This window comes from Rhizophagus irregularis, chromosome 20, assembly GCF_026210795.1.
Source record: "Rhizophagus irregularis chromosome 20, complete sequence".
Taxonomy (NCBI): domain Eukaryota; kingdom Fungi; phylum Glomeromycota; class Glomeromycetes; order Glomerales; family Glomeraceae; genus Rhizophagus; species Rhizophagus irregularis.
In genome coordinates this window covers 1,218,536-1,242,292 of record NC_089448.1, presented here as the reverse complement: position 1 = coordinate 1,242,292, position 23,757 = coordinate 1,218,536, and the positions used below count along the sequence as shown (strand labels likewise).

Genomic DNA, 23,757 nt, shown 5'->3' with positions numbered 1-23,757 from the left:
ATGCAATGCATTTTTTTTAAAGATTTTATATTTTTATTTAATTAAAGCTAAAAATATTTTATAAAAAAAAAAATAAAATAAAATTAAACTCTATATTCTTTATAATATAAAAATAATATGCTAACATCATGCTTTTATATAATAGTACTATAAAAATGATAACAAATTTCATCAGAATTAGAATCAAAATCTTTAATTACACCATTATTTTTATACCTATTAATCAATTCTACATAATCCTCTTCCATATAAGTCAAATCATTAGTAAGTATGGAAAGTGAAGGTCTATTTTTCCAATTTTCAAAGAAATTTTCCAAACTTTTTAAAGAAAATTTAAAATCATCATAAAATCTAATTTCTTTTAAATTAATTGATGCAGATCTAGTCAATACTTTTAATAATTCTTCACCATTTTCTAAAATTTTTTCATTAGTTTCTCCACCATTACTATCTAATATAACTAATAATATTGATTTTAAATTTTGACAAATTTTTAATAATTTTTCAAATTCATCAAAATGCTTTTTTGATGGTGAAAATGCTATTGATAAATATTCAATTAAAGGACAATTTTCATAAATTTTACGAATAAAATTAAGAGAACTACCATTAAAATTATCATTAAATTCACAATCAATAGTATCATAAGGATTGAAGAAAATTTTTTTAAGATGTTTTCCACTATTTTCAATTATACTAGAAATTACATTTAATTTATTATATTCTATATTAAGAATTTCAAGTTCATTATAAGTTTGAATTTTTAATTGCTTTAATTGTTCTTCGGTAAAATAAAGATAATCATCAATTATTAATATTTTTAATTTATAAAACTTTGATAGTATATTTTGAAATAATGTGCAATCAATACCTTCTACATATTGAAAATGTACTTTTAAAAAATTGAGATCATTCGCTTTTTTTTCTAATGCAAGAAATATTTCTTCATAAGGATCTTTTGTAAGATAATGATTTTCAAAATTATCTTTCCATTCAAAATATTTTAAATTCTTTTGAGTTTCAATTAATTTAACAATTCCATCATTAGGTTTTGGATCTATATTATCAATGATAAGTTTTTGAATATATCGACAAGAACGTGATATTCCATAAAAATATGATGAATCAATAGATGTATCACATCTTAATTCACAAAGTGATTCAAGTCGAACCATTGCTTCCGGAAAATAAAATATTTGATGTTTAATCGATCTCATATCAAAATATTTCAATTCTGAACATTTTTTTATAATGAAAAAATAAAATATTTGTTGTATGTGAAATTGATTATAAGCTAAATTTGATCCAATAGAAATTATATTATTTATAATGATTATATTGATACTTCTACAGAAAGAAAAATAATCGAATAAAAGTGGTTGGTTTGAATTTAAAGGTAATTGAATTTCTTGATTTGTTATAAATTCTTTAATATCATCAAGTAAATAGGAAGCAATAATGGTGAATAAAGAACTTTTATTATTATATTTAATATTGTTGTAGCACCAAGGATTCCTCCATAAAATTGGTATCACAGTTTCACACCAAAGTCTATTAACCATTAGACATGAAAAGAGAGATTTTGAATTATCTTGTAATTCTTCAAATGTTAAGAAAAGAATATCTTTATTAAGTTTTGACATTATTTATCAAACAAACAACGTTTTTTTTAAAAAAAAATTTTACGACTGGAATATGCAAGCTTTAAATAAAGAAACGAGAACTTAGCCAAATTGAATTAATCTGTGTACGGTGTACCCATAAATGTATCACAACACAAACAACTTTGAAATAGAATTGTAAGAAGATCATCTCCATTTTATTTTTTGTGCTCTTCTAAATCATATGCATCTGCATTTTCACGTGATAAGATCTACATATGCCGTCGATATTGAAAATTATAGAACCTTACCGTCCTTACGAAATACAGTCGACCCCGATATAGTCACCCCCGTATAATCACATCACATAAAATTCCCCTTTATAAACACACCATATTTTGACCCAATTATATGTTGTGACTATAGAGAAGGTTTTCTAATATATTTATTATGACTTTTTTTATAATCGCACCCTTTTTTCGGTCCCGAGGGGTGTGACTATAAAGGGTGCCGACTGTAATACCGATGCTTTTTTTTGTTTCATACACAAAAAATATCATTTTATTTTGTTTTAGTGCTAGTTCATAATGTTGTTATCAAAAGATTATTACTGCCTTTGACAATTGGAACAAACACGTGATCAAAGAAGTCATCAACGGTAATCTATTTAATATAATAAAAAAATGCGACGGGTAATCAAATATCAAGTTACATACAGTATATGGACTCTTTTCTCTAATTTTTGGTACAAGATTTTTCACGGCTGATCTACAGCTCTTTTAACTAAAAAGCTTTACTAAAGAGTTTTATTTTCTCACTCCATAACACATAAAATATTGAAAGAATATTATATCATACACTTTAAGAGGGGGTTGTGACTAGGTGAGAAAAAAAATTTGTTCTTAAAATTTTATACATTATTATTTTATAAAAACCAAAAGACACCTAATAAACACTTAAACCTTAGACTCCATAAACCCACAAATTTTTTCCCGGGTTTGTTCAATCGTTCGTACGGGTGGTGACTCACGAGGCGTATTCACATTTCCCTTGACCACCAATTCCCCAAAAGCGTAGTGGATAAATAATTTTCCCGCTTACGCCAATTACTATTAAACAAAATTGCTGCAAAACATGATCGTATCCCCAAACGTGATTCTAGACGACGTCGCATATCAACATATATTAAGTTTTCTTATAAAAATTACGTCATATATCTTGAATTATATATTCCTTGTGGACACAAATCAAGTTGTGGAAACCCTTGTTACCAAACTCACGTTGGAGGTGTAATCACCATGCTAAATATGTTCTAAATCCTGAAGAAGATAGAAACCCTATACGTTTTGATTGTCTACAACAAACGATATCGAAATTAAATCGACCAAAACAAGTCCGGAGTAACCGTTTAGGTTTGGAATATACGGTTAATATCAAGAGGTATGATACCAAAAAGAACAACCTTTTCGCTTTTCGAGATGCGGTTAACAGAAAATTTTTATGCTTTTTATAAAGAATATAAGAATCTTAAAGGACCAAAAGAATCAAGATTAGAGATGGAAACGTGAAATATGATTCCATCGTTCTAATTATGCTTGTGACCGTATTATGCCGAATTTAAGTCCTAATCTTATAACTCCTCCCGGACGTGCAGTTCATGATGATCAGATAAAGATACAACATCTCCCTCAGAATTTTTTTCGTTTTCTTTACCACTTCTTTCACTGAAAAAAAGCTCAAAAGAAACGTACCAAAAATAGACGTCGCACTTGACTATAAAATGAACGCCGAAGACGGGAACGTTAAGCTAAAAGAGAAGCTGAAAAGTTTGTCAAGAAGCAGAAGCAAATGACCCGATAGCCATTCAACTTAAATAAGAAAGGAGAAAAACAAAAAAAGCCAAATCCGAGGCTCGGAGAAAAGAAAAGAAGGCCGCCAAGGCACAGAAAGAACTTCTGAAAGCACAAAGAAAGACGGCTTCCGCATCTAAGTCCAAATAGATCACGAATACCGTTTCAAGGGATATTGTGATTTCGACATCGTCATCATCATCAACTACTTATCGTGAATTCAACACGCAGTCAACTAGGATACCTTCGCCCTAACACCATTGATGCGTTCACTTTTATAAGTGACGTTTATTCACAAATGCAAGATCGTTTCGAATACTCTTTAAACAAACAATCAATTGAATTACTGAAACTACTCCACCCTCAAGCGAAGATGAAACGTCGACTAAACGCAAAAAAAAATAGAAAATAGCAACGACACCTAACGATGATACGGATATCAATCACGCTCAAGCTAATACTTCGGTTGTGGCGGATAGCGTACCGAGTATCTTTTACTTACCTTCCCCTTTACATGAATAACTTTTCCCTTTAATTATGACAATAAAACGGTTTATTATTTAGAAGTACATTCCGCCTATGACAGTATTTACAGGCGGCATCTTAAATGAAAGGCAAATACGAAGATAGTGATTATTAATCAGAATTTTTGCTTCTTTGCTATTATTTTTTTCTAATACCCCTTCGTGAGTTATCTCAGCGGCGTGGTTTCACTGATGATAGCTATTTCTCTTTTTCTTTTCTTTTACGAAGGGTGATTCCTTTACATGGGGAACACGTCTGTCAACTTACTGTAGTTAGTTTTTCTTTACTATGTATTTTTTCACCTCTAGTAGTTATTCTACACAAAATTAGTCCAGATTTCACCTTTAAAGAATATAAAAAAAAAATGTTACATATAATGCGCGATAAATCCAAAAGTCGAACCCTAAGGATATTTATTGCTCACGCTCAGGCACTCAGCAAATTTCAAGACATCAAATTTATTCACTCCAAAAACAGCAGAAATCAACAAAAACGTAGAGTAAGAACAATTGTGCTTGCTCTCCTCTATGTTCAAGAAACATAATGAGTCATTGACGATATTCAAAATAACCTCCAAAAGGATAAAATTATTCACTTTCTGAGTTCGATCTTTCCACTTTCCACAAAATTTACAGTATTGCGTTTAATTCCTAAGCATCTATTTATTCGCGTTCAGAGAAATCATATTACCAACCAGGTAGTGATCAATGGAGAAAATATATCAATGATCAATACTAAAACATAAAGAAATACAAGAACGGAAAGAATCGATGCAAAAAATGAAAAAAAATTTCAAGGTAAGGAAAGATGAGAATAACACCATTTGCAAACAAACGAGATCATACACCTAACGCTTTCAGTAACACGCCTAAAATTAACTCGTAATTTATTCATTGACTCTATAAAGAAGAAAAAATAGGCTTTTCAAAAATGTTTTATACGAGAGGGCTAATGAGTTTGAGGTAGAATAAATTATTAGAAAGTCAATTTGTGAATTTGAAATAAAAAAAGAAGGCAACGGTGAAGAGGTTAAAATTTTGAGAGAAATTGTGTTCGATTTTATTAGAGTAATGGATCAGCAATCACAAGTTTTAATCGGAAAAAAAAGGGTATGGGAATTATTACGTGGAGTATATAACGATAATTTTAATAAGATTGCGAAAGAAAAGGGAAAAAGAAAGTTGTTAAAAATCTATGGAATTTTTATTATGAAAATATAAGGTCAAAAATTTGGTTAAAAAGATGCGAGGTCGTTGCAGAATTAGAAAAGGAGCGGGTTTGGAAAAAAGAGATTTGAGGAAAAAAAAAGAATTATCAACGAAGGAAGATGATGATGGAATAGAATTAGAAAATAATAATAATTAAAATAGAAAAACAGATGAAAAAGAAAAAATCAAAAAAAAGAAATTTTAATAAAAACTTAAATTAGTAACGAAAGACAGGATGATAGGTACAATTACAGAAGGGATCTCGACCAAAAAAAATTGGCATACTATAATAAAATTAGTTTAGTTATTTATAATTGATAATTATAATATTTTCTAGGTGTTTTAAAATTATGTAATCAATGTATTTTGTTGCTTAATTAATAAACGCGTTACTATTTAAAAAAAAAAAAATGTATTATACGAGGATGACAAGATGGTAAATACCATTTTTATTATAAATTAAAATTTAACTAATTAAATAATGAAGTATATTTAATTTCGAAATTTTATCGCTGTTACTCAATGTATAAGTATCATGTGATTAGTCATCAAATTGCTCCCAGAATTATGACAATCCTGATAATTCTGATCAAAATTTTTACAATTCATCTATATCCGTAATTTTTTATGGATATGTTTTAACAATTAAATGTTACCCACTTTAAATATTAACGTTGCTTGTATGATTCGTAAAATATATTTGATTTATTTATTTATACTACGAACTGATATCTTACATTATCGTTCAGGTACATATGATCATAACATACTATATTTTTAGATATTTTATTTATACTTTATAATATCATAATAAACCATTTATACTTTATATAAGCTATTTATACTTTATATTATTAAAATAAGCTATTTATAAGTGTACATATAATAAAATTCGTATAAAAATCATTTATTCACATTAAATGTAATATTACAATTCTGAAAAACATTCCCATGGAGAATTTTTTTAATGGTCTCATCATTTCCGTTAATTTCTTGATTTTGTTGATCATCATTTAATTCGTTTAAATCATTTGAGTTGAGCTGCTGAAGTGGTGACCGTGATTCTAAAAAAAAAATAAAATTTTTTATACCATAAGAATTATTAGTTCATAATTTAAATCTTACCATTGAAAATTTCTAAGGCTGAAGAAAAAGAATTTGCAGTTTTTGTCATTTGACAATAATGTATCTAATGAAAAGAAAAATAATAAATATATTGTATATTACTTTTACATTAAAACCACAGGTGCAATTCTTTTCTTACCATTATAAATTAAAGAATTAATTTGCGATAATGTATTTTGCTGCAATATAGACTTGGGACGTTCATAATAAGCCAAAGAGTGAGGATTTTTATGCCGTGACACAGACATCACATCATTATCACTAATTCCTTCACTTTTTGAAATTTGAATTAAGGATTTTTGTCCACTATGATTTGTGAACTTTCTTTTATCACAATCGATTTCAGTTAATGTTGCAATTTCTTTCATAAGTCCTTTTACCGATTTTCCTCTCATTTGAGCAGATTTGAACCAATAACCTGTAAACTCAACTATTTGAAATTAAAAGAAAGGTAAAAAAAAATAATAATTTACTACATAATAAATAATTACCTTCATTATTGTTGCAAGGTTGCAAGTAAAATGCATCTTCACAAATTGGTGGTCTTTTACTAAAATAAAGCTCATAATCTTGAATAACAGCATTATCAGCAGGTATTGAAATTACTTCAGCTTTAGAATTAGATTCACTTAAAGATCTCTAATTACACTTAGATCTATAAAATGTAACGTCAATACCACCATCCTTTCTTTTTTTAAATTGTTGTATCTTTAGATTATAATGCTCTCCACCTCGAAGAGCTAATTCAAAAGTATTATGCCAAAATATGTGTCGTATAAGTCCTTTTGGTAAATCTGGTTGCATTGTGGGATGATTAATAATTTTCCTAATCTCATCTTGAGTAAAAGCATCTGCACCATGTATTTCACCTAATCCCTAATCAGTTAAAAGTTTGATCTTGCCAGTAATTGCGTTATATAATTCAGAATATATATTTTTATTTGTAATTTCTTGTGGACGAATTTTAGAATATGTGTTGATATGTCGTGCAATAGCAAATCTTGCTGATTTTATTGATTGTACTGAATATTCAGCTCCATTTTGCTGCTTACATGAAACAAAAAATAAAACAAGTTGACGCTCTAACTCTTCTTTAGAATTCACATCATCTATTTTTCCAGGTAATCCAATATACTTACGAAAAGTTTCAAGTGCATTAGTCCAAGTACTTGTAGAATTATGTGTAGCTTTGCCACGAGCTGCTGTTTGCATACTTTTTATTTTTTCTTCAGTAGGGGCCATATATGTGAAAGTTTTTTTATTCTAAAAAAAAATCTTTAATAAAATGCAAAAAAAAAATAAAATAAAATATTAACTGAATGAATACAAATAAATATTACTTTTGAGATTTTTGTGGTGGCATTATTATAAAAATACTAAAGAGTCAGCAAGAGAAAAAAGCATAATTTGTAAATCATTTTTTCAATATAAACAGTAAAAAATTAAACTTTTAAATAAACTTTTTTAAGCTTTTAAATGTTATGGTCAGTTCCAAACGATAATAATATTATTGTACAGGGGGCAAAATCACTTATTTTATAGGTCAATGTATGATTGGTTACTAATTTTGCCACTGACGTGGCAAAATTAAAACCAATCATACATTGACCTATACTAAAATAAGTGATATTGCTCCTCCCCTATACAATAATATATAAATATATAATAAATAAAAATAAAATAAAAATATATTATTCAAATTACGAACTCAGTTTATTAAAACCTAAAATATCAATAATAACTTCAACAAAATCAAACATACCACTAACTTTTACCATCTCCATTTCCAGTACATTCATCACATACCTTCCTATATTTAATAATGGTAATATCAATACTATTACTAAACGTTCTCGTTCTTTAATATTTAACTTTAGCTGAATTAGCAGCTAGTGAAAAATATAAAGATCTAGCTTTTGAAAGTGGAGTTGATGGATTTTTAACTAAACCTGTTAGTTTAAAAATGTTGGAAAAAGTAAAAAAATGGTCTGAAAAAAATGAATAATATAACGGAAATAGCAGTGTTGGAAGTAATAATAATAGTAATAGCAGTAATAGTACTAATGGTGGAAGTATATAACAACATGCTTCGAATTTTACTTTTCGTTCTTTTATATTTTAAAATTCATGCATTATATTAAAAAAATTATTTAAAAAAATAAAAGTATTTATTTATTTATTTTCTAGTCGCAGATACAGTATTTTTAATTTTAATTTCTTTCCATTAATTTTTTGTATTAAAAAAAAAGTTTATCAAGCATTATAATATTATTATTAGACATTGTACTTATTTTTATTCATTTAAACCCTTGAAAATAAGGAAAAAAAAGGATTTTATAAGTTTTACAAGAGTAGCGAATACTTAATTATTTATAATAAAAAAATTTATATCATATAATAAATATAATAGAATTTTTCTAACTATCACCGGGGGTGATGATCGCCGGTGACTGAAATTACGACGATCGACCAGCATTAAAAAATATAGTGCCGGTAAAAATTGATAATTCCGGCCAACGGTGATGATTACCCCCGGTGATTTGAAGTAAAAATCAATATAATATATATAATTTAATTTCATTTTGATCCCTTTTCCTTTTAATTTTAAAATTAATTTATTGGTTAATGAGATCGCTATATTACCGAGATGCGGCTGTGTGTGGTGGATACATGCCGTTTATGCGATTTGGATCCAAAATTATGATAATTCTGACAATTCCGGCCATGAAATTTATTAACGATCACTGTAGTTAGCCATTTATATTTAATATTTAAATATTTAAATATTATAAAATTTTACAATTAAAAATGAATTTTTCTAACTGTCACCGGGAGTGATCATCACCGGTGACTGAAATTATGACAATCGACCAGCATTAAAAAAATATAGTGCCGGTAAAAATTGATAATCCGGCCAACGGTGATGATCACCCCCGGTGATTTGAAGTAAAAACCTTTAAAGAATAGTAAAACCTTTAAAAATTTACTATAAAATTTATTTAATAAATACATGTTCAATTTATACACATGATACTCTACTAATATATAAAATAATATAAAAATAAAAAACAAATAAAAAATAAAAAAAAATAAATTATTCAAATTACAAACTAAGAATCTTGAAGAAAAAATTTCACCAAGTCATAGTGTTTAAATAATTTATGATAAGAAATAAAATCAGATATAATAATGTTATTTGATTCAATTTATATAATTATTCTGTATCTAAATATCTAAGATAAAGAAAAAAAATATTTCGTTTAATTTGATAATGTAAGAGGTAATTTTTAAACATTTTAAAAAATAATTCTTACTTTCAGGAAGTTCCAATTCATCTTGTTCTTCTGAATGAAGATTTGGATTGTTATGTGCTTCATCTTCATCTATCAAATATAAATTAAAATTTAAAATTAAAAAAAAATACTACAGAATAATTATTTTAAGAATTTAGATAATTGTTTTATAGTACCATTATCATTAATATGAAGTTTCTTTATTCTTGATTCAACTTTGTAATCATCTAAATAATAAATCATGTTTAATATTATAATAAAAATTAACATATTTTAAATTATTTTACTTACCATTTTTTGAGCTTCTTTTAAATATATTGGATAACCTTTTGCTGCTATCTAAATAATCTTAATTATAAGCTATACATTCATTTGACTATTTTAAATAAAATAAATATAATATTTAATTACCTTTAAATATGGTACTTATTTTTGAAGTAATATTTTTCTTACTACTTGATTTATTAAAATCATCAACTAAAAAAAAGCAAAATAAGCCAATAAATAACACTTCATTATATAATATTTGACATATATAATTGCAATTGCACTTACTATTATTAGGAATATAAAAATCATATGATTTATTACTATGAAATGCTATAAAAAAAATTAACCATTATTACCATTGATTTTTATAAATTAAAATTATATATTTTATTTAATTTGTACCTTCTTGTTCTTCAATTATTATTTAAATACAAAAATAAACATTAATAATTAAATATATTAATACACTTTTTAAGAAATTAAACAAAAGGTTAATAAATCAATAAATACCTTCTGTTGCATTTCTTGGTTCAGGAAGATTATCAAATTGATGAAGTTTACTTGTAAATAGTTTGCTACTGCTAGTACAATTTTCTATTTCAAAATTATTATTTTCTTCTGGTTGAGTTAATGATTCATTTGATTTACTTTGATAAAATAAATTAATTTCTCTTATTTTTACATCAAGTGTAACTATATCAGGTCTTTTTGATGGATCAGCATCCCAACATTGTTTCATTAAATTTTTATATTCTAAAGGAGTTCCTGGTACAATTTTTGGTCTTATACCATTAACAATATTCATTGCAAGATCATAATCATGTTCATAATTAATAAATGGTGGTCGTCCTGATGAAACTTCCCACATAAGCATTGCGATACTATAAATATCAGATTTAAAAGTCTGTTCTTTTCCAATAATAACCTCAGGTGCTATATAAGGAAGATTTCCATATATACTTTTTAATGGTTTATCTGCAGGTCCACAAAACCCAAGGTCACTAATGTAAAATTGGATATTATATAATATATTTCCAGAATGCAAATCTCTATGAGTTGCATTTTCTTCATGAATCCTTCTAAGTGCAATAGTTATATTAGTAATAATTTGAATTCTTTCTTTCCATGTAAGTTGATTATGATTTTGTTGTAAATATTTTCTTAAATCTATATTCATCTTATTCATTACAAGCATATAATCTCCATTTGATGGATTTTGTGTTAATCCAAAACATTGGACAATTTCACCATATTTATTGCTTATATTTAAATGTGATTTAGCCTATAAAATAAACCATTAAAAAAATTTAAACAAAATATTTATTTGTTAACTTTTTTAATATTTATATTACAAACCTCTTCAATCCAACTTTGGTTTGCATTTTCAACATTTTCTAATCTTTTAAGTATTACATGATGACTTCCAAATCTTTTTAATTGTTGCCTTTCAGAATCCCATTCAATAAAATTCCCATCAATCCAGTCTGCTGTATAAATTTCTGAAAATCCACCTTTTGTTAGATATTTAATATTTTGTAGATTATTATATGGAATCCATTCTGGAATTAGTCTTGGGACAATTGTTTTCATTTGACATTCTTGTATTAAATTATCAATAATAACATTTCCAGATGTCCAATTTGAAAAATTTTCTTTTAAATAATTTCGAACACAATTTTCACAATATGTTGTAGCTAAACATTCTTGATTACAATTTTCACAAATTCTTTTTGTTCCTTCATTTAAAATAAATTTGTTATAATCATAATTTTGAGTTATTATTCTTATTGCTTCAGATTTTTCATTTTCCGTAAGTGAATCATCATCAAGAATTGTTTGTTTACTAAATTCATAAGCTTTGTGTGCACTACTACGAACATTTGAATCCATTAATGCAAATGATCTGTTAAGTGCATTATTAATTAATTTATTTTTACCATATGACATAATGAAATATGTTATAAGGATTTAAATTTTTTTTATAAATATATTTATTAATTTTTTTTAATAAAAAAAAAAGAAGAAACCGGTGGTTTAACTCCGTAGTTATAGATATTAAAATAGTAATATGTAACCAAAGTGAAGGTTACAGTACATAAAATAACATTGTACTACCTAAATTTATGCAAATCAATGTACTGTACGTGTACAAATGAAAGAAAAAAAAAGTGATTGTCATTATATGAATTACTGCTTCGATAGTTTAAAATCATTTTTTTTTAAATTTCTCTCTTTATTGAAGATCATCAAACTATGCAAATGCTACACTTTTCAACAATGTAGAAGTAAAAAAAAGAATAATAAAGCACTACATATGTTAAATTTCCAATGTTTTTGTTTTATAATTTTAAAAACTAAAAGTATTACCAATACATCAAGAAAAAGTTCCGCAGTTACAAATCAAAATCTTCCTATTTGACAACAAAATTTTTTCAGAATATATTTCCGTTCTTATCATTCTTGATCTAAGGATCTGCAAGGTGGAGTGCACAACATCTTTTACCGTTCCACTATCTATTTAATCAATCATCACAACTATTATGGTCGCTCATGTGAATATCATCTTTACTTCGCCACCCGCAGCTGTCTTCAAAAGTTGAAAATTTCTCCTCATCGAAAATTTAAGGACATATAACCATCATTTTTACCCTGTAAAAAATATTATTGCTAGTGTTGGTCACTGTAATAGTTGTAACCGGCTGTAAAGTTTGTGATGTATTTGCCATATATTTTTGTAACTTTATGTCGTAATTAATATTTGTCACGTGTAGTGCCTCGACCCGTATCCGGATCAATCCGGATTGATCCGGATTTTTTTTTTCGGATATCCGGATTTTCACGGTTTTCATCCGGATTATAAACCGGATGAAAAATATCCGGTTTGACCCGGAATCCGGATGAAATTTTTATTATTTTTTTTTTATTAATAATAATTTTGCTGATCCATAAAGATCTATATCTAAATGATATTATGGCTAATTATTTTTGCGCCTAATACCAATTTTTTTATTAAAATATATTAAATTTATATTTGTTATATTAAACTTTTTAATACAGTAAGTTTAAGAAGATTTTTCAATTATAATTTATTTATTGAAGTTTGTATCAGATTTGTTTATTTAAATTTATACATTAACAAATAACAAATAATTTTAGATTTCACATTCAAACGTTCAAAAGAAAAAAACTTTATATTATTTTTGTTACAACAAAATAATAATTATTGTTTTAAATGAAAAATTGTTCAATATTATAAATTTATATAATTATAAAAACTTTTTTTAAAAATTAAAACTAGTGTTATATAATTTGATTCAAATGATTCTTTAATTTTTGAAAGAAGAAACAAATCCTTAAAAAATTGCCTTACTAACCCAACACATCTATTTATAGTAATCTTTAGCTGTATATAAAAATATCTTGTTTAAAATTTCATAATTAGTTAATTTACAAAGAAATGTTAAACAATAGTCTGAGACAATGCTGAAATAATGTGAAATTGTTTTAAAGAAAAGTATTTAATGAAATTGGAATTATGTAAATTTCGTGGTCTTGGATAATTTTGGCCAAATTTGTAATTCTGGCCGAAATTAACATCACGTGACACCGGAAAAATAGTTTAGCCACCGGGCAAAAAATTTTTTATCGGCTGGCATGAAAATTTAATGTTACACAACTTGTTATTCTGGCCGGCGTTATGAATTCTGGCCAGAATTATTGCCGATCATTTGTAAATCCAATCCGGTTTCCGGTTTCTATCCGGATTATCTGATCCGGATTCAAAATCCGGGTCAATCCGGATATAATCCGGATTTTTTTTTGTGTAATCCGGATGACGGTTTTCATCCGGGTCGAAGCACTAGTCACGTGACTTGAATAATAACTAAGTGATCGACAATTTCCAGTTTGGAAATTGATGTAACCTTGGGTAGCTCGTTTCACGATTTTATTGGAGGACAAAATTTCGTTTTTTTGGAATCTCATAATCATAATATTATTAATACGTTCATAATTTTTTTTCTTTTGTTGCTATCTTTACAATACAATAAATTTTAACTTTAGTTTCCGTTCTTCTTCCCTATTACTATTTAATAATATTTTCTTGACTATACCTGCCCGTTTCTTAGAAATAACTAGATTTAATTTGAAGTTCATCAATTGCTATTTTTTCTTGAATTGTTAGATCAGATTTATCAACTTTAAAAGAAAATTAATCAATTAATAAGACAATTAACAAATAAAATAAAAGTAATTAATTAGAAAAAAAAAATACAAACTAGTTGGATAATATATTTAGCATGAATAAAAAATTCAGTTGTAAGTAAAAAATTATTATTGATATAATATTATTTTTGTAAAAAAAAAATAAAATAAAATAACCTACCGCTCACGAATACTTCCGCCATCTGTGACTTAATAATTCATTTGAATGAATAACATATAAATTGATTATTAAATGATCCTATATAATTTATTTAATATTAAAAAAGAGAAAAGATATTAAAATTCCTACTAATGTATTATTTCGTACCTTCCTTAGTGTAAAGCAACGCTTCTAATTTCACCACCATCATCATCATTATCTTTTTTTTTGAAAAAGATAGAATGAGAATCCTTTTTTCTGAAAGGTAGCACTTTGGAATATTTAAATTCAATAAAGTTATATAACGTAATATTAGCCTTATTTTCACAATATGAAAATTTTTTTAAAAAAAACTGTTAAAGGAATTAGGTACTACGAGTATTATAGGATAAACAAACCCTTAATTTCTAAAATTAGTAAATTAAGGCTTGTATCAACATTTAATTAGTTTATCTTACAATTACACAAATTGAAACATACAGTGATTGACAATGGTAAATAAATATTTTTTCTTTAGAAACTACTCGTATATCGTATATATATTGAAATTGCTTTTCGCCGATAAAATAAGCGAAGCTGATAATTAAATTTTGCATTAGCATTATTTGGGGATAGGAATAACAGCAGAAATTCCTAAAGATCATATTAGTTAATGGAACGAAGAATCATCTAAATCTCGGCTACTATTCTTCGAAAATAATAAATTATAAAAATTATTTAATGTTTTATTTCTTATTAAAATTAGTGTTCTTATGACAGGAGTAGTAATGTTTTTATGCACATTAAATAAAAACATTTTATAAAATGCTTATTGAATTGGAGACCAAGAAACCGAGAAATAAATAAACAAAAGTTTTCGGTCACAATATAATTATGATTGACTATAAATGTAGATAATTATGTGTGAAAAATTATGAAAGTCATGAAGACACTTTATAGTGTGACGTAGATTATTATAAAATTTCTTAAACAGGGAGAACTATTTGACGTTTAGTGATTGATTGATTAGAACGGATTATCGTTAACCGTTTTAACATCTTATAATCCATTTCCATTGTCATTGTACTGTAACTGAATAACTGATGCTATGTTTAACCCATCATATAACATTTTATCATTAAAAGAAAAAAACGTCTTTAAGGATTATTTAGACGAATATAAATAAAAATATAAAATTTATAATATAATTTTAATGATGTACAATACAGTATATTCTAGATAGGTTTATAAATGAAATGAACTTTTCAGTTTTTGATGATAACAGATAATTTTTTATATGTATAATAAATTTAATTCACGATATATTTATATTCATAAATTTTTCACTCATCTCATAACATTAACTTCCTACCATCTCACAACTAAAATTTTCAGAACAACGATTTAAATTTCAGACATAAATTTCATATCACATCAGAGAATGGTTATTAACCTTTTCCCGTGCCACTTCGCATTAATAAACACAGCCATCCTCTTAGTCCCTCAGATGAAACGCCTTGAACGGTCCCGGAACGATCGTAAGAAAATACTTTATCACATGATCTTTGGCGTAGTCATTGCATGAGTTCATTTACACGTGATCTGAAAATTTAGTAACGAATTAACAATTAAAAAAATTTTTTATTTCTAAAATAAAGTACAACAATATACATTAATTATCTTTTATTTAATAAATAAGTAATTATATAAGATTTTTTTTTACTAAAATATATAATTGCTTGAGATCTTTTTTTAAAAAAAAATTACGGAAGATTTTTTTTTTTTTTTGAATGATTTGAATAATTAAAAGAGAATACAACAAAATAGATTATTTTTTTTATTAAATTTGACAACTTTTTTTTTTGCAAAATTAATATAATTTGAAATTTAAACACTTCTTAATATTTGTGTAGTTATTTATTATTTATTTATTTTAAACAATAAATAATTATTATTATTATTACTATTTTTAATATTAAAGAAGTTTGTCTCATATGAATCTATTTAAAACTTCCGGTTATGATTAAGTTAACTTGTTTATTTAAATTATAACTAAGTATGAAAATGTTCATAATAATTTTTTTCGGTGTAATATGAATATCTCATGCGTAAGATAAATTATGTAAATATTTGTAATATTTTTCCATAAATATTTTATTTATGCGAAAATGTACTTTTTTGACTTTTTAATAAATAACATAACATAAATTATGTAAATACTTTTAAATTTTAATTTATTTTCACGTAAAATTTTTTTTTTTTTCGCGTAAATATTTTTTTGAAAAAATTACAAAGTAAAAATAAAATAAAATAAAATTAAAATGTCTACAATATTATACTTTTTTATAAAAACATTACAGACATTTATTTAGCTTGAGAAATAAATAAAGAGAGAAAAAATTTTACGTATATTTAAATTCCGAAAAAAAATATTTTATTAAAAAATAATGCCTGCAAAATTTGTAGCTTTTTGCTATGTTAACGATTCTACTGAGCGTCTAACTCAAGAATATACTGTCAAAGAGATTACTGATGTTACAAGAACTGATGATGATTATCCAACGAAATTTATCTACTTAAAAATGGGTGTTACGTCACTGTTACGATAACATGTAGTGTATGGATATACCTATGTTCACTTCACCTCAGATTTATATTAAGTCCCATCAGTGTAAACTTCTAAAGTCAACAAAAGTGAGCAAAACAATGTTCGACAATGAGCAAAAAAAGCAACCGATAAGGGAGGTGGATCTTCCGATGTAGATAAACTTCCATCATTATCTGCTATTGTTGATGGTAATCATTGGAGGTCGTATTTCGGTCCCTTTGCAGGAAGAGCCTTCCTGTTAGCGCGCAGTGATCAATTAAATGCCAACAAGACCAAATTTTCTGAGTTAACATCATTCACAGGGATAGGCAAAGTACATACCGAACGTTTAATATCTGAAAGATCTACAAGATTTAGAAGATTGCTATGAAATAACTCAAATTCCCCGTAACAACTTAGAAAATTTCCAGTTCAAGATTTAAGAACGTTTTTCAAATATTATAGCTTTTTCTCATTTCGTTTAGAATTGCGTAACTGAATTTTATGCTGATCACGCCTCAAAATTTATTAATAAATTTATTTTTAAAAAAATTTTTTTACGCTAACTTACAATGCAATTTATAACATAAAATTACTAATCTTTAAAGAAATGATATTAACATACATGACGTATTATTATTTTCTGTTGCATACAAGGAAACTTTATTAGTAATATCAAAAGTTTTAGAGTAGCAATGTGACACTTTCAGGGCCATATAATGCGAATCCCTGCATCATACTATTTTTTGCTCTTTCACATTTCCTGTAACTAGTTTGTTTCTATCACTATTATTAGTTAACTATGGGATTTTCACAAACTCTTCTATAAATTTTATAAACATCAGATTTCCAAAATAAATTATTCCAATCGTATTTACAAAATTTTTTCCTATATATTACACAGATCATGAGAAGGATTAAGTACTACAAAAGAACTTTTCCGAGAGAAAGAATTTCGAATATACAGCATAAATACCTAAATATGCATGAAAAACTTGTTTCGCAAATTATTAGAAGGTAATTATTATTAGTCCAATATGTAACGAAGGAATAATGTTATGCAAAGGTAATACAATTTTTGTCTGACACGAGACTACGCAACAACACAAAAGTTGTATAATATTTAAACACAATTTTTTTTTTCAGCCCTCTGTTAGAAATATCATCTTTTTTTAATAAAATTAGAAAAAAACATTTTTTTTTTTCGATTTTTTTTTTTGAAAAATTAGAAACATCATTTTTTTATTTCTGCAAAGAAAATATTTTTTTATTTCATTTTTTATTTCGTTAAAAAAATTCAAAAAAAAAAATTTCGGTTTTATTTTTGTTAGGAAATTAGAAAAAAAAATATACTATTGTATCAGTAATTCACATTTTATTTTTTATTATTATTATACCATTTCTATTATTTGGGTTTAAATTAAATTTTTTATCATGAAAGAAATCCCTTTTAAAAAAATATATTTTTTTTTATTAGAAAATTAACCTTTGGAATGATGTAAATAATTTTAAATGTGACAGTAAATTATTGCTATACAACACCTCTCTATATATAGTACCTAAATCCAGGTTCGTTTAAGTCTCTAGAATGTCCAGCGGTTTAAAAACAAAAAAAAAGAATATTACTACATTTCTTTAATTCCTTTAATACAATCGAAAGTATAACTTCTCCGTATATTTCTTCCAGTAGTCTGGATTAATTTAAGTCTTCGGGAGTTTGGTCCTATAAAAAGAAACCTAATGTGCTACAAAAAAAAGAAACCCTAAATTATAAAGTTTTAAAAATAATGAAATAAAGACTTTTTTTTAAAAAATAAAAAAAGGGAAAACTTTGAATAAGAGAAGTCGGGTGAACGTACAAAAAATTTAAGAGAAAATATATTGAAAAAATATTAAAATTTTGAAAATAATTGCCTTTAAAATATTCTCGGTATTGAAAGAAACCGAAAATAAAAAGAATGAAAAAAATTTTATTTTCGGAAAATAAAAAAAAAAGGATTAAAACAAAATTATTCTTTGGTATGAACTGATCTGACGGACAAACTCGGGTGATGGAGCCTAACGGCAGTTCTAACAGCCAAGATCGTCTGAAAAAAAAATAAAAAAAAGATTGATAAAATTAAAATTTTATTTTCGGTTTGAAAAAAAAGAAATCAAAAAAAATATATAATATAATAAAAAAATCGGGTTTATAAAGAAAACGAAAAAAAATTTCGGTTTGAAAAAAATTGGATATGACATGACCCGACAGGTTACAAGTTATATTAGATTTTATAAATAATTGAAAATTTCTTTTTTTGTAAAAATGAAATAGGATGAGTAGTTAGCTACATTTATTTAAATAAAATATTCACAGAATATAAAAATTTATTTTAATTATTTCACATCAAGTTTTTATTTAAAAAGTATAATACGCTTAATTTATTTATATCAGATATAGAATAAATCCATTTACCAACAAAATTCCTATAATATCTTTTTCATGTTTACTTGCAGAAGAAAAAAAATAATTCATCATACTGTACTCTTTGTACTTTCTAATTACTTTGGGAATAGTGAATAATGGTGAAAGAGCTACCTTATAAATTTTCTCCCCCACGTGATTGTGTGGCGTTTACCCATTGTTTTGCTAATTTGCTTACTCCTTTAATTAATGTTTCTTGATTATTTTTAACTCTATCAAATATTTTAAATTTCACATGACATTAAAAAAAAAATATTAAAAGTCTAATCTGCTAAAGGTTCCCATTACCATTCCATTTGCCGAGTATTTTTTGGCTTTATTACACGAAATAATAAAAAATATGAAAATTATAAACAAATTAAAAATGTAAAAATGTAGTTAAACGCTAAAGTCATTATATCAATCCATAAAATTAATATCATTACTCTTTAGTATGTAAAAGAATCTCTGGGTGCAAGTTTAACTTGATGAGTTAACAAGTGACTGTTTTAAACACTAAAATAAAAGAGGTTGGAATGATTAACCGGTTAGAAGCTGTTTTTTGGCTGCAAATTATATTACTCCGTTATAAATTAATTACATGAAGCCATATATTTTAATAATCTTATTATTAAAGCATAAAATAACATTTCTGGGTTACATTATATAATTTGAGAATAATGATTTAAATAATTTTAATCGACTAGTTTGCTTACTAATAGTTAATTAAATAATCGATTAACGTTAATCAGTTCCAACCACTAAAATAAAAATGCTAAAATTTTAAGTGATTATTTAACTTCAAATATTTTAAATCTCTTTTTATACTTTCTATCATATAAAAAATAATTTTTATTTCGCAATAATCCATAATTTATTTAATGTAAAAGGATCATTCTTATATAACTTACATACAAAATAATTTATCAAGCCACGATTTATACATGAACTTCTAGTGGGTGTTTTTACTGTAATATAAAGACATCACTGAAAAGTAATTATTTACATTAAACTTAATTCTCTTGCTTATCAACCATGATACTTATTAATACAATTGAAATATAAATGATTTATTTATTATAAATTTTAGATAATTTAATATGATCAAATTTATTAATAAAAAAAACAATTTTTAAATTTATTACAACGCTAATCCTTGATCTTTCAGATATAAATAATTGATAAATTATCAGTCTTCTATATTTCCATCAAATATCCCAGATTAATATTAAAGACCATCCTCAAGTAATTATATTTGATGTGTTTTTTTTATATACAAAATATTTTCATTTAAAGTTAAATGTGTTTTAATTTTTTCATCTATAATAAAAAAAAAATAGTTTAATTAAATTCTAATAGACCAAATAATCACATGTAAAAGAAATTACCTTTAGGATTAATATCAAGTTTAGTAAAATCCATTTTTAAGGAATCTATAAATATTGGTTGCCAGAATTATAAAACTAATTTAAATTATTATTGAAAACTATATGTATTTACCTGAATATTCCACTCCAAGTAAATCATTATTATCAGCATTTTTTGGTTCTGGAAGATTTTTAAAATCTAAAAGTCTACTTGTATAAACTGCTTGAGGATGTGTTGTATATGAGAGTTTACTTGTAGATGATAATGGAAATTGGACTGGAAAAGATGACTTTTTATTAATTTTATCTGCCTCTTTAACTTGCCCATAAATTAAAGAATCCACTTTATTGTTATCAATATCAGGATATAACTTCCATATTGATTCATGTAATTCTTCTGCATTAGGTCGTTTTAAAGGGTCTGCATCCCAACATTGATTAATAATGTCAAAAATTAACTGAGGAATTTTATAATTAGACGTTGGCCTCAATCCCTTACAAATTTTCATTGCTAAGAATTCATCATGAGCTATATCATAATAAGGAGGGAAACCTGTACAAATTTCATATGCAATGATTCCAAATCCATAAATATCACTTGCTTGAGTATATTCTTTTCCTCTTAAAACTTCAGGAGCTACATAAGGTAATACTCCATATATTTTTTTATTACTATTTTGAGAGGATTTGGCATTAGCAGGTTGACATAATCCCAAATCAGTAACAAAAGCCTCTTCATTAAAATTGCTTAATATATTCCCACAATGAAAATCATGATGAATTAATCCTTTATTATGAATATCTTTAAGACCAAATGCAATACCTTGTAAATTATATAACTTATTCTCCCAATTCAGTGAAATGAAGTTATCATTTAAAAATTGTCTTAAACTACCATCTTTCAAATCCATAACCATCATAAAATCATTTGTTTTTGGATCTTTGGTAATACCAAAACAACGAACTATCCAACTAGTTTCATATGCTAAAATATTTGACTCAACCTTAAAAGAAAATTATAGTTAGTTTAACATTTATAAAGCTAATTAAGATTTATAATAAAATATCTTACTTCTTTTAAAAATTCTGCTGTAATATCTTGTGAATTATGTAAACATTTTAAAGCAACTTTTGTTTTACCTTCTCTTCTCCATTGATTATGATCATATTTCCATATAGGACCATCTTTCCAAACTGCTTTAAAAGTAGTTCCAAATCCCCCTTTTGCTAAATATTCAACATTTTCAAATTTATCATATTCAATCCATTCTATGGCTTGACCAAAATTTTTAGCTTTTAATTGTGCTTTTTGAATAAATTCATCAATATCATGATTTCCACTTGTCCAATTTTTGAAATTTTGTTTAAAATGTTGTGAATTACATAACCGACAATATTTATATCCAGTTTTAGGCTGCTTACATTTTTTACATAAATTATATTTTTTATAACATTCTATTAATTCTTTGTCTATTATTAGTTTATCAATTAACGATTTTTGTTCTTTTGTCAGGTAATAATAATTTAAATCTTTTATTTGCTCAATAACATCATCACTTAATTTAATTTCATCCATTTTATTTAAACAAAAATATGTTATTAATTCGTACGTAAAATTACTAAAAAATAATAAAGGAAAAGAAAAAAAATAAAAAAAAAAGTGGTGAAACATTATTTTAATGTTGCAATGATTTAAAGATCGGCAACAAAATTATCAAAAAAAGACTAGTTAAAAATACACAAAATACACAGAGGAAACACAATAATCTTGATCTGCAATTAAATTTATTCAATTTTGGTAAATTACAATCCTACAAAGACTACTTGTCCCAATCTCTGCCTGCTTTTTTATTTAAATTCTCCATAATTAGGTAAGATTAAAATAAGAAAATACGAAATTAAATATCAACATGAATTTAAGTTAACCTTTTACGAATGTTGATTATTACTAACTAAAAGAGAATTTGAAAATTTGAAATTGTTTTTAAATTTAAAAAGATAATTGCAATTTTTCCTTTTCTGTTCTTTTTGCAAAATTTCAAATTTTATTTGCGCATTTTTGCAGGATTTTCTTATAAATTGATAATGTAATTATACAATAAAATTAATCTCATCATCATATGTATTAATTTAACTTCTTTTAATAATTTTTTTTAAAAAAAAAAATTTTTCACAAAGTTCACAATATTATTATTGTCTGACCTGACTTTTTCTCATTTTTTAAATATGAAGCATAACAGTATGAACGTTCAGTTAATGTTTTTTTTTTTCAATAAAATTCATATTAAGAGAGTTCTTATAATGGAACATAGATTTTAAAAGTTTTTTACATGAATTTACATATATTATTAGAATTAATATAAATCTTGTAAATCTGCATAAACTTATTAGCTCCGCTGATGATTTATGAAAGACTTAATTTAATTTCTCTTATCCATTTGAATAAAGTATACATATAAAATGCACTGTACGAACTGCGATTGTATGTAACAATCGTATAGTACAAGATTTTCACGTGATACTGATTATTTGTTTATCATTGTTTCATTGTTTACTTGCTCGCCCCTTACTTTTCTAACTCATTTTCTTTTCTTTGTAAAATATTTGTTAAATAATAAAAAAACTATTACACTCTCTTTAATAAATGTAAAGTTGATAATAAATGCATTACTGTGTTATGCGTCGCATTTTCCCTTCATTTTATAGCGTAATTTTACCACTTTAGTTAAATGTAATAGATCTTGGGGATAATATAAAGTTGTTTAGGGAGTGTTGAACTATTCAGACATAAATTATTTTAAATATTCGTGGAAATATGATTTTTTTTGTATAAAACTAGCAGTAGCTCGCTGCTTCGCACCGGGATTAGTAAGTTGTTTTATATTAATGTAGTAATGAATAATGAAAGGAAAATTATGATATATGTTTAAAAACTTCAAGTTTTATTATTGTTCATAATTAGAAATCTAAAGGAGTGTAAATAAATGATAATAAAATAAAAAATAAATTTAATAAATTTAAAAAAGGTGATAAAAAAAAGGCTAAGATGGAGTTCTTAGAGCTTAGAAAACATATCTTTTCATTTGCTAGAATTTTTTTTTTTGTATATGATGGCAAAAAAATTTTTTTATGTGTGAGATAAACTT

General features: G+C 25.4%; 7 protein-coding genes across 7 annotated transcripts; 1 reads left to right on the top strand and 6 right to left on the bottom strand.

Moving 5' to 3' along the window:
* Window positions 1-134: 134 nt before the first annotated feature.
* OCT59_012898 (uncharacterized protein) lies at window positions 135-1,643 on the bottom strand (the record flags this gene model as incomplete). Its single annotated transcript, XM_066140445.1, has 1 exon — window positions 135-1,643. One exon carries the CDS (start codon window positions 1,641-1,643, stop codon window positions 135-137), a length of 1,509 nt encoding a protein of 502 aa, XP_066001327.1.
* A 4,444-nt stretch (window positions 1,644-6,087) lies between these two features.
* On the bottom strand, window positions 6,088-6,451 carry OCT59_012897 (uncharacterized protein; the record flags this gene model as incomplete). Its single annotated transcript, XM_066140444.1, has 3 exons — window positions 6,088-6,248; window positions 6,310-6,373; window positions 6,449-6,451. 3 exons carry the CDS (start codon window positions 6,449-6,451, stop codon window positions 6,088-6,090), a joined length of 228 nt encoding a protein of 75 aa, XP_066001326.1.
* Window positions 6,452-6,615: 164 nt separating this feature from the next.
* On the bottom strand, window positions 6,616-7,113 carry OCT59_012896 (uncharacterized protein; the record flags this gene model as incomplete). The annotated part of the gene is made up of 4 exons (XM_066140443.1): window positions 6,616-6,633; window positions 6,690-6,739; window positions 6,801-6,920; window positions 6,987-7,113. 4 exons carry the CDS (start codon window positions 7,111-7,113, stop codon window positions 6,616-6,618), a joined length of 315 nt encoding a protein of 104 aa, XP_066001325.1.
* A 72-nt stretch (window positions 7,114-7,185) lies between these two features.
* On the bottom strand, window positions 7,186-7,521 carry OCT59_012895 (uncharacterized protein; the record flags this gene model as incomplete). The annotated part of the gene is made up of 1 exon (XM_066140442.1): window positions 7,186-7,521. The coding sequence occupies one exon, from the start codon at window positions 7,519-7,521 to the stop codon at window positions 7,186-7,188; it is 336 nt and encodes a 111-aa protein (XP_066001324.1).
* Window positions 7,522-9,534: 2,013 nt separating this feature from the next.
* Window positions 9,535-10,746, bottom strand: OCT59_012894 (uncharacterized protein; the record flags this gene model as incomplete). The annotated part of the gene is made up of 7 exons (XM_066140441.1): window positions 9,535-9,542; window positions 9,624-9,692; window positions 9,779-9,829; window positions 9,894-9,941; window positions 10,014-10,079; window positions 10,158-10,202; window positions 10,662-10,746. The coding sequence occupies 7 exons, from the start codon at window positions 10,744-10,746 to the stop codon at window positions 9,535-9,537; spliced, it is 372 nt and encodes a 123-aa protein (XP_066001323.1).
* A 5,915-nt stretch (window positions 10,747-16,661) lies between these two features.
* On the top strand, window positions 16,662-17,192 carry OCT59_012893 (uncharacterized protein; the record flags this gene model as incomplete). Its single annotated transcript, XM_066140440.1, has 2 exons — window positions 16,662-16,800; window positions 16,945-17,192. The coding sequence occupies 2 exons, from the start codon at window positions 16,662-16,664 to the stop codon at window positions 17,190-17,192; spliced, it is 387 nt and encodes a 128-aa protein (XP_066001322.1).
* A 3,301-nt stretch (window positions 17,193-20,493) lies between these two features.
* OCT59_012892 (uncharacterized protein) lies at window positions 20,494-22,187 on the bottom strand (the record flags this gene model as incomplete). The annotated part of the gene is made up of 6 exons (XM_025323458.2): window positions 20,494-20,564; window positions 20,633-20,677; window positions 20,745-21,032; window positions 21,564-21,615; window positions 21,684-21,951; window positions 22,105-22,187. The coding sequence occupies 6 exons, from the start codon at window positions 22,185-22,187 to the stop codon at window positions 20,494-20,496; spliced, it is 807 nt and encodes a 268-aa protein (XP_025180559.2).
* Between the last annotated feature and the right edge of the window lie 1,570 nt (window positions 22,188-23,757).